At 50.3% G+C, this 10,450-nt stretch overlaps 1 protein-coding gene across 1 annotated transcript; it reads right to left on the bottom strand.

Annotated features, from left to right (window-relative positions):
• Nucleotides 1-1,727: 1,727 nt before the first annotated feature.
• ADAMTS1 (ADAM metallopeptidase with thrombospondin type 1 motif 1) lies at nucleotides 1,728-9,554 on the bottom strand. The gene is given in 12 exon segments (XM_050908562.1): nucleotides 1,728-3,850; nucleotides 4,242-4,417; nucleotides 5,294-5,469; nucleotides 5,572-5,758; nucleotides 6,004-6,290; nucleotides 6,590-6,757; nucleotides 7,188-7,320; nucleotides 7,763-8,109; nucleotides 8,508-8,547; nucleotides 8,550-8,596; nucleotides 8,599-8,797; nucleotides 8,799-9,554. Coding segments are annotated over 12 exon segments (2,733 nt in total). The 5' UTR covers nucleotides 9,030-9,554; the 3' UTR covers nucleotides 1,728-3,108.
• Between the last annotated feature and the right edge of the window lie 896 nt (nucleotides 9,555-10,450).

Genomic DNA, 10,450 nt, shown 5'->3' with positions numbered 1-10,450 from the left:
ATCATAACTTTTTATTAGTTCATCACTCATTTTATTATGCAGTCGTTTGCAAGGGCGTAAAAAAAAAAGTTGTTGTTATCACCATTTGTTATTGTAAAATACCGAATGTGTTTGATTTCCCTCACCCCCTCTGACTCCTCACTTAGCTCTAGTTAACCACAGGGCTGACTGATCTAATCTAGGTAATGCGGGCCGAAGCATTTTGGAAATGTGAACGCTTCAGCGCCTTTTGTTAAAAACAGGGGAATTTGCTGCATTTGATTGGATCCAAATTCCCTTCAGCATGAAAGGTGGTGCCTGTGAAACACCATTTTTCTCTCCCAAGAGCCTCCGTAAGCGCTACTGCAAGAAGTGAGAGTATGTCAGCACCTTGGGCTTGCTTTAATTCATATGGGCAGGTCTGGGAGAAGCTGTTTCCTCCGCGGGGCTTTCTTAGCTTGCCTTGAATGTTTCTTCTAGGTTGATGAGAGCAGATTTGGGCAATCACCATCACCCAGCAGTTGCGGGACCTCGCCAATTCTGTAGATATTGCAGGGTCTTGCAGTTTCAGGACTGTAGCTCCTTGGGCTCTTAAACGGAGAGCGTTTCAGGCAACACCAACCAACAGCTACATGTTAGGATATGAAGTCTACAAGGAGTAAGAACAACAGCAGAAAATGAAAATAAAAATGCCTATTTTTTTCTCTTGAAAATGTATATATTCCTCATTTTAACCTGCTGTAGTAAAATATACATGTGTATATATACATATATACAAATAAATATTTGTTGTATTTATAAATACTTTTAAGTATTTATAAAAACAGAAAGTGATTGGCTCCCTCCTAAATAGCGTTAGAAGTAAAATGTTCCCCAGTATTTTTGCATGTCAAAGACAAAGTAATGCTCAATGAAGTGTGACGTGATGAGAATTTTTCTATGTGCTTTAGAAGGGCCAGGATTTTATCCGTGGAATAAAGCGGGAACTATTTCTGCAAGACAGAGTCCAAACATTGGCAAAGGAAGTTTTAATAGATTTTTACATGACACAAAGCCAAAAGTATTCATAAATGACTGATGTCTCAAATTCCATGGCAAAAATCCTACCGAGTTCAACAGAAGATTTTCCCTTGACTACAGTGGTCATGAGATCAGAAATGAGGGAGCAAAAATCAGTTTCTTGATGCTTAGTATGTATTTTAACATTATAAAACGTGTTACCAACAGCGTTAGAGCAGCTCATTCATACAGTACTTCTAATTAGAAAAGCATGATCAGGAGGCCCTCCAGAAATTTGTGAGGGAAACCTCTGACTGCTAGTTAATGGTTTTGAATTTTGAATGCTTCTTTCCCAGTAGGGTAAGGTTAAGTGGAGCAGGTAAAACTGCTACTTTTGTACATATTGTGTTGGTTATAAACACCACTGACAGCAATACTCCCTCTGTAAGCAGTTATTAAAACCAGTGGCATCAGTCTAGTTGCACTCCATTTTTTAAAAACATGAAATAACAGTGCTGAGCACCCTGTTAGTGGTTAAGTAATAAAATACAAAATTACCCCTTTTAACGTGCTATATGACATTATGGGTAGAGTTTTCCAAACCCCTTCACTAACACAGTCAATTAGTAGCCTAAGCTACCAGTCATTTTGAAAAATGTGGTTTAGCTTTTTTCGTAGTATTTGCCTTAGATTCCAAGCTCTTTCCACTCAATGGACTAGTTTTACTCCAGTGAAATAAAGACGCTCCATTTCCAAAATTTATAGGGTTCATTTATTACCTCTAGTAACATATTATACTGTATAAATACTCTATCCTTGTTATATGTCCTTTTAAAAAAGCGATAACTTAGAAGATCACATTAGACAAGACGTATAAAAATAAATATGCTCATTATATGCATTTATTACAAATTATAACCCTTCCCAGAAGGGAAAGAAATATAAAATACTTATAAAGTATATAAAATCTATAGTAATATATTTTACTATATACATATGGAAAGCCATATTCTCTCATTGTCTATGGACTGGCACAAACTTTAATTATGCAAATGTTGGCGTATTGCTGTGGATGGACCTGCTATCCTTCAGCTTTGTCTTCCCGCCTTATCAGTGATTTGAGCCCTACAAACCCATCAGAGGCCGCACAGGAGAGGTTCCCATTCATAGCGGGATTTCTTTGATCTTTTTTTTAACCCAAATGCAAATAATTTCCATTGGCTGGGGTAAGGTAGAAGATTTGAATGTGAAAGCAGGACTCAAATGCTCACAAATGCCATCAGTCTGTTTGACAGGATGGTAGGACCAAGCTTGAATCAGAAAAGCCAGTGGAAGGTATGCGGAAGGCACAAAGAGCAACTACTCAGAGACGCTACCTACTCCATGAAGATTTCCACTTTTTCTAGCCTCTGGATTACATATGTCACCACAATGGCATTGAAGTGGATGAGAGAAATGGACAGGCACATTGGGATGACATAAAGATACTTTAAAAAAATGACATTCTAGTTATTTGTGGAGTTGACTGACTGTTCTTGGTATTTCTTACTCTTTACAGGTAGAGAATATGGCTTTATTTTTATATAAAACTATTCTCTGAAACAATAGCAGCCATGAATGACATAGTTAAAGCTCCTTTTCCAATCCTGTTTTTTGCCCTTTGTGAGGTAGGTAAGCCCTGACCAATTATTTTAAGCTATCTTTTCCACTCCCCTTTTCCTCCCCTTCCTACACATGGGGACTTCATCAGTACCACAATATAAATCCAAAAGAAGGGAGAAATAACCAAACCCCAAAATTTTTGCTTAAATGTGTTTTGGCCACTGCTCATGTTTTGTTTAATTTGCAACAGACTTTAAAAAAGGCAATTATAATGCCCTTGGGTCTTATCTGCTAAAGACGAGTGAGTGACATGGGTCTGCTATCCTATCAAATTTTCAGTTGGCAGGGGATTTTTAGGATGCAATGCCACTAAAGCTATTTGCACTGTCCCACCTCAACGGATCCTCACCATGAATTTTGTATGCAAAAACACACGCGCTGCCTCTAGCCCTCTTTTTTTCAGTGCATTGTTCTGAAGGAAAAAAATAAAATAATAAAAAAAAAATTAGCTTTCCCAACTTATACTATTTAACTGCAGTCCGTAATGTTGCAGAAGTCTATTAGGTGTTTCGGTTTCTTGGAAGGCTCACAGCTTTCTTGCGGCAGCACGCTGCCGTCGTAAGAAATACATTTCAACAATCTCTTCTTGAAACCTTTCCCGCACGTCTTAGAGCAGGGCGACCAGTCCCCCAGCTGCCACTGCGGGCAGGGCACGTCGGCACAGGGACGGACGTCGCTGGGCTTCAGCTCCCGGGCGCAGTCGGCGGCCGGCCGCCCCCGGGGGTCCCGGCACTCCACCGCCCGCCGCTGCCAGCCCGAGCCGCACGACTTGGAGCACTCGCCCCACTCCTCGATGACCCACTCGGAGGAGATGATCTCCCTGATGGCATTGAAGGACTCTTTCTTTCTGCTGGGTGCCTTCTCTGACCCAGGCTGCGCGGGCTTCTTCACGAAATAGGTGAACTTGATCTTGGGCTGTGGCAGGTCCCCCACCGTGAGGACCTGGATGGTCAGAGGCTCCTTCAGAGGGCTGAAACTGCGGATCCTCTCCAGGGCGGCGGAGGAGCCGCTGTACCTCAGCACGCTGCCCTTGTAGGTGATGTCCTGCTCCAGCGTCGACAGGGTGTAATCGCCGTTGAGGATGTAAGTGCCATCTGCGGCTTTGATGGCGAGGAAGCTGCCATCATGCCTTGCGCCCCTGTGGTTTCGCTGCTTCACCTCGATGTTCGTCGCCCCGGCTGGAATGGTGACGACGTCATGGTAGCCGGGTCTGCCCAAGAGAAAAGAGAAAGACTGAGTCCCCTGCTCTTCCCTGGGAAAGGAAAGAAGCTGCCTGGCACAAGACTGGATTTCATTTGAAGCCGAAGCCTTAAGCTCAGGAGCTGCCGACCTAATCAAACCTAACCAAACCAAAACCTAATGGATTAAGGGATTTGCAAAGTCACATCCCATATTATTGCTATGGCAGAGGTGTGCCCACGTCTAAGGGGCTTTCTGTTGCTGGGATCTCACTGTAAGTTATCTTCAGTCAGATGGCTCTGACAGATCAAATCTCAGTTCCAATGATAAACTGGGGCAACATCTCACTGTCTTGGAAACCCAAAGCTTACACCCACAAAACATTCACCAGAACAAAATAACAGCTGCAGTCATATACTCACTTTGCTCTAACAAGTGTGCCAGACACTTTCTTGCAAGTGGATCCATTGCCACCGCAGATACCACATTTATCAAACTTCTTATTGGATCCTATCATACGGTCGCAGCCAGCTTTTACGCACTGTCCCTGGACGCAGACAGAGGTGGAATCGGGGCTACACGGGGTGCCATCCACAACCTTTGCAGGAAACAAGCAGCAGGACATTTCATTAGAAGACGCACATTACTTTGAAATTGCATAATACAGACACATGCAAAATGCAAAATATGGACAGGTGGAAGGTCTGCAGCGCCCGTATTTTCAGGGCTTTTGAAACTGAAAACCAAAGCAGCCCATAGATAGTTGGAGTGCTACTTCATCTCACTTGCAAAAATGATGCCATGGTGACAGGAGAAAACAACCAATTTCAGTTTTTATTAACACCCCTCCCCCTCCAAAAAAACCCACAGAGCTGTTTTACTGATTTCATATAAAGAACATTGTTTTCTAATGTCACTAGAAGGTAGTCATGTCCTCAAAGTACAGGACCAAAATTGCTTTTAATGGTGTTCAAAGTAACCTTTATTTCTAGGAGTACTGCTCTACAAAAGACATCTGTGTCATCGCCCTGGTAGTTATTGGCTCTCAACATCTTATGACAGTGAGTTCAAGTAGCTATGCAAGATGAACATTTTTCCTTTTGTTTATTTTAAGCTGTCAGCGTATTAGTAACTGGTATGAGAAAGCACCAATGTTTTGGCAAAGAACCCCCACAGTTTTCCAAACATATCTCAGTGTAATCAAATTGGTGGAAGGAGAGGAAAGGAAACTAGGGTGGAGTGCGTAGAAGTGGTACGTGTGAAATAACTGGAAGGACTGTGCCAGAATATTTAAAGCATGCTTGCACTGATCAAGCTGTATATGTAGGAAGAGGAGAAGGAAGAATCTAGCTTAAATACAAGAAAGACATAATTTCAGATTTCTACACTGCTTGACTCTTAACTTCATATAAAGAGTTACAGAAAATAAAAATCCTATTCATAATTAGATGGAAGAGGTATAGTTTTGAAATACCTTTGGCTGTAAAACAAAGAAGTATCCTGTTCCTTTTGCTCGGCAGACCAGCTTGCATCTGTCCTTCGGAGAGACACCGGCAAACTTGGGTGTCCACTCCACTGCAGGTCCACTTCCAAAGGGAGACTTGGAAAACTCATTGTGCTTTTCACATTGTTCCTCCCTAAAGGTTTTGCCTGCAGGTGGAGGAAAGACAGGTGGACATTAGATCATCTTCTGTACATGCTCTTCCTCCACAAGATACCCCTCCTCCGCCTCAAAAATGGGGAAAAGATTACCATCATTGTCCGGACAGTCCTCAATGTTACATGATCTGTATTGCACCCGCTTCCCTTCACAGTATTTCCCCCCGTTCCTTGGGACGGGGTTGTCGCACTCCCTGAAGGAGTACTGCACTCCACCGCCGCAGGTCCGCGAGCACTCTCCCCACGCTCCCCAGGACCCCCAGCTCCCATGCACCGGTGTCTGGAATGACAAGCAAAAGCAGAACAGAAAAGTTAATACAGTAAAAGCAAAACAAACCAAACCACAAAACCCACAATCATGCTCATTTTTATCTAAGCCACTTGTAAAAAAAAAAGCTCTAAGTTTGTTTTATTAGCTATCTGCCTCCATTTGTTCAAGCCGTTTTAATTGATGACTCCCACTGAAGCATTATCCATGCTACTCTGCAACCCAAGATACATTCTGATTTCTTTTTTACTACTTACGTCATAATGCTTCTTCTCAGTTTTATTCACACACTTGCCATTCATGCACCACTTCCCTTCCCCGCAACTGGTGCCGTCTGCCCAAGGGAAGTGTTTGGTTTGGCACACAAGCAGTCCTCCAGAAGTGCCAGTACACCACAGCGTCGTACACGTACTGGCTGCATCGGGGCAGTGCTTGGACTCATCCCCAAATGTAAACTGGCACTGTCTGTTGGCGTCGTACAATGTGCCAGGCAAGTCAGAAGGAAGCTGGATTGGTTTGTGGGGCTTGTCCAACAAACACTCACCTGAAAAGGAAGAAAAAAGAGAAAAAAAAAAAGCAGACGATGCTGTCAGTGAGTTCGGTTTCAAAAGGGAACTGCATTTGCTTTGTAACATACATCTTTGAGCCAATTTGTGCCACCATTTTTGTAAAACTTAGGGTCTTCTAAATTCATTGGCGGCATGTAAAAGGTTAACTCTATGCTGTAGCAGAAAGCACTCTGTTAAGAAAAAAGGAAAAAGAAAGAAAGGAAAAAAAAAAAAAGCAAAGCAGTAAAGCACAAGAGCTTAAATGCCACATGAATGGAAAGCTTAATAATCTTACCATGACCGTTATCCAGAAATGTTGTAATCATGTAGGCACTACATGGAGACCACGGCTGGCTGCGATCCAGATTGGAAAGCATAGATGCCATCATGTGGAAATCCCGGCTTATTCCATTAATACCAGCACACTGCTTTGCATCGTCATGAGGCATGTTAAACACGTGGCCTTAAAAAAAAAAAAGGAAAGCCTGTGATTTTAGGAAGTCTGTCCTATGCATTACCAATACTATTTTAAATATTACTCTAGAGTTGCTCATAGCCTGGTCTTTAAATAATAACCTGGATCTGAGTGCTGCCAAATTTTAAGCAGATGGCCCTGTATGTTCGCTCCCCTCACAGGCTTCTCACATGCTTTTTTTCTGCAATTGGTCAAATACGCAGCTCTTGCAGACAATGCCGGGCAGACAGGATTTGCTTTCCACAGTTCAACTCTGCTACAAGGCAAAGCTTTGCCTCCTCCTGACTGCGCCGGGGAGTGCAGGGTGCTCCGCACCCCGCAGGGCGAGCCTGCGGTGCGGGCTGGGCAGCTCTTTGCTTTACAGCATCAAGCTGGCTTCAATTAATCACGCGAAATCGCCTTTCAAAGTTTCAAGTACCTAGTTCGTGGGCTGTTGTAAAGGCAGCCTGTAAACCGTCGTCTTCAATGATAGAGCAACTGCGGTTTAGATCACAAACTGTTCCCACATCAGCCATCCCAAGAGTATCACATGTCTTGGCACCGCAGAGGTCCTGTAAAAAAAGGCAGTTTCATTATTAATCAGATCAGAGACTTAACCTTGGCAAGAAACACCCAGCCCTGGCAGTTTGCCTTTACTTATGGAAAGAGCATAAATATTCAGCACTTCAATGGGTATGATGGCAAAAATCTGTCTTTGGAACATACACAAGAGTTACACGTAGAAATAAAATGCATAATTTCCATACTAAATCTGCTAAAAATATATGAGGCAGAAATACGTTGCATATACTGTGAGTTTCACCTGAGACCGTGCAAACAGCAAAATAAACGACCAAATAAAAAGCAGTTCATTTCATTTTTAGCCTACTTTGCTGAAGCTGTGACGACACAAGACTGCCTCTGAACACTTTTTCGGAGGTCTCCTGGCAGAGGGGGCCTCCGGGGGTAGGAAGCAATGGGCATGGGGATGGATTTGACCTCCGTGTCCCTCACCTGCCTGGTGAAGAGGATTGCCGTGTCGTAGTGCTCCGCGTGCCGGTCACTGGGCGGGTTGTGCTGCTTCTGCCAGCTGCAGAAGTTTCTCAAAGTCAGGGCTGCATTGGAAGAGATATCGGGTCCCTTCCGCTCCTCGTAAATGACCATGATTTTCACTACCACGAGGCTGATGGAGTTGCGGATGCTGGGGTGCTTGTACAGCTTGGCCGCCACGGAGAGCAGCGTCAGGAGATAGTGCTTCAGCCCGCTGCCGTGGAACTCGGCCATGGACTGGTCGGCTACCAGCATGGTCTCCACATAGCGGGGGCTGGACACGAACCTTTTCTTCCTTCTGCTTCTCGTTTCTGCATTAAAAAAAGACAGGGAGAGGGAGGGGAAGCGCAGGTGAGCACAACAAGAGAAATGCCGCTGCAAGAGACCACCGTAAGGAACCCAAACCCCACCGATACTCAAGATTTGCACCTAAGGGATGTACCCCACGGCCCCGCGCCCAGCTCCCGCCCCCAAACTTCGGCAGCCCCGGCTGAATAACCCCTCTAGATTGCCGCCGGGCGGAGGGGCGATATCTGCACCCAGGTGGGAGCACGCCCCTGCCGCCCCTCGGGGCGGGGATGAGGGGGAAGCACCGGCCGGGCCCCGCCGTCAGCCCCCGTCGGGGCGGGGCGCAAGTGGGCGCAGGGCGAGGCAGATCCCCCCTCCCCTCCACGTCCCCGCGCAGGGCGGCGCGGCGCCCCGACGGTACCTGCGTAGCCGGCGGGATCCGTCCCCGCCGCCGCCGCCTCCGCCCCCGCTCGGCCACGGCGCAGCGGGCGGCAGGGGCGGCCCGGCGGGTCCGCGGAGGCGGAGGAGGTGGGCGCCGCGGCGGTGCGCGGTGCCGGGGGCCGGCTGGATGAGGTACTGGCGGCCCCGCAGGGAGAAGGCGCCGCGCATCCCCGCGCAGAGGCTGAGGGCGGCGGCGGAGCTGGGGTCCCGGTTGACGGTGCCGGAGTAGAAGCAGCGGGAGAGGTCGTCCTCCGGCGGCGCGGCGGCGCCCGCCCAGGTACTGGAGGGTGAAGTCCGGGGCCAGGAAGCTGCTGTCGGGCTCCAGCTCCAGCGTCAGCCGCTCCCCGAAGGCCTCCAGGCGGAAGCGCTCCCGGCCGCCGGCAGCGCCCAGGCGCCGCGGCACCACCAGCGCCTGCCGCTCGGCGGGGCGCTCGGCGCTGCACAGCCCCAGCAGCGCCGCCAGCACCGGCGCCAGCACCGGCAGCCGCCCCCCGGTCCTCATCGCGGCCGCCGAGCTCGGGGCGGGGGAGGCTTCCTGCTGCTGCTGCTGCGGCCGCTGGCTTGACGGGCCCTTTTTATTTCTTTATTTGTTTATGTAGATATAGATATATATTTTGGATTTTTTGCTTTCAGGGTTTGGGGGTCTCTTAGGTTCTTTCTGATGGCGGAGGGGCGGGGAGGGCCGAGCGGGCGCCGGGTCCCGCGGTCACTGCAGAGGCGGCGTCGGCTTCCCCATGGCCGGGGCGCGGCGGCGGGGAGCGAGGGTCTGCGAGGGGAGCAGCCGTTCCCCTCCGTCCGTCTCTCTCTCTGTCTGTCCTCTTTCTCTCGCTGCCGTTTCTCCTTCCCGCCGCCTCCTCAGCTCTCCCCAGCAGCAGCGGTCGGGGAGGAAGCTCCGGCAAGTCTCCGCTCGCCCCTCCGGCAGCCCCGGGACGGTCCCGCCTGCACTTCCACGGCCCCGCGGGTCGAGGGGAGGCGAGTGCTGGGACGCCTCCCGTCCTTGCAGAGCGGAGCAGAAAACAGAGTGAACGCCACCCCCAGCCCTCCGCGCCGGGCCGGCCGGGCCCCCTCCGCTGCGGTCCGGGCGCCTCCGCCGTGCGGGGTGAGTGCGGCAGCCGGGGCGGCCGCTGCCGCTCTTTATGGGTTTGCCCGGGCCGCCCCCACCCCCGGCGCGGCCCGCCGCCCCCCCGCCGCGCCGCCCCTCGGCCCCGGGCCGCTGAGCTCACTGCGTGCGTAACGCGGCCGCGGGCGGCCCCCGCCCCCCCTTCCCCCCCACCGCCCCCGACGGGGCGGGACGGGGCGCGGCGCGGCGCGGCGCGGCGGGCAGAGCCCGGGGTCGGCCCTTGGCTGTCGGGCGGGGGAGCGGGCTGCGCCCTGCCGCGGCGCGGCCTCTTCCCCCGCCCCGCGGCTCCCCCCTCCCCGGGGCCCGCCCAGCGGCGGGGTGTCCTTCCCCCTCCCCCCCCCCCGCCCCCGGCCCCGAGGGCAGCGGGCTCGGCCTGGGGTCTGCGCGGGCGGGAGGGGTCCACCGCCGCCGCCCCCGCCGTCACCCCGCGCTCAGCTCCGCTCCGCGGGGGCGCACGTCGCTCGTTGGAGCGCCTGGATGGGCTGCGGGCGGCCGCCGGCCCCCACCCCGCCGGCCCGGGGCTGGGGTCTCCGCCCGGGGCTGGGGAGCGGCAGGTGGACGGCCCGAAGCTCCTAGAGGGAGGGAGGGAGGGAGGGAGATCCCTGGTCGCGTTCGTGGCTTTTCCTTTCCTTCTTTCCTTTTTTTTTTTTTTTTTTTAAGCAATTCTTGCCCTTCATGGCCCTAATAGCTACAGTCAGCTGTGCACCTGTACTTCTGGGAAATGGTTCCTTTTAAATCACTTAAACAGAGACATTTACGTAGGCGCAGCCAATATTTCCCTTTGAAGCCAGAACCAACCATAG

Source organism: Gymnogyps californianus, chromosome 1, assembly GCF_018139145.2.
Source record: "Gymnogyps californianus isolate 813 chromosome 1, ASM1813914v2, whole genome shotgun sequence".
NCBI lineage: Eukaryota > Metazoa > Chordata > Aves > Accipitriformes > Cathartidae > Gymnogyps > Gymnogyps californianus.
Note: the sequence above shows the minus strand (reverse complement) of the source record. Positions and strands in the feature narration are given on the sequence as shown.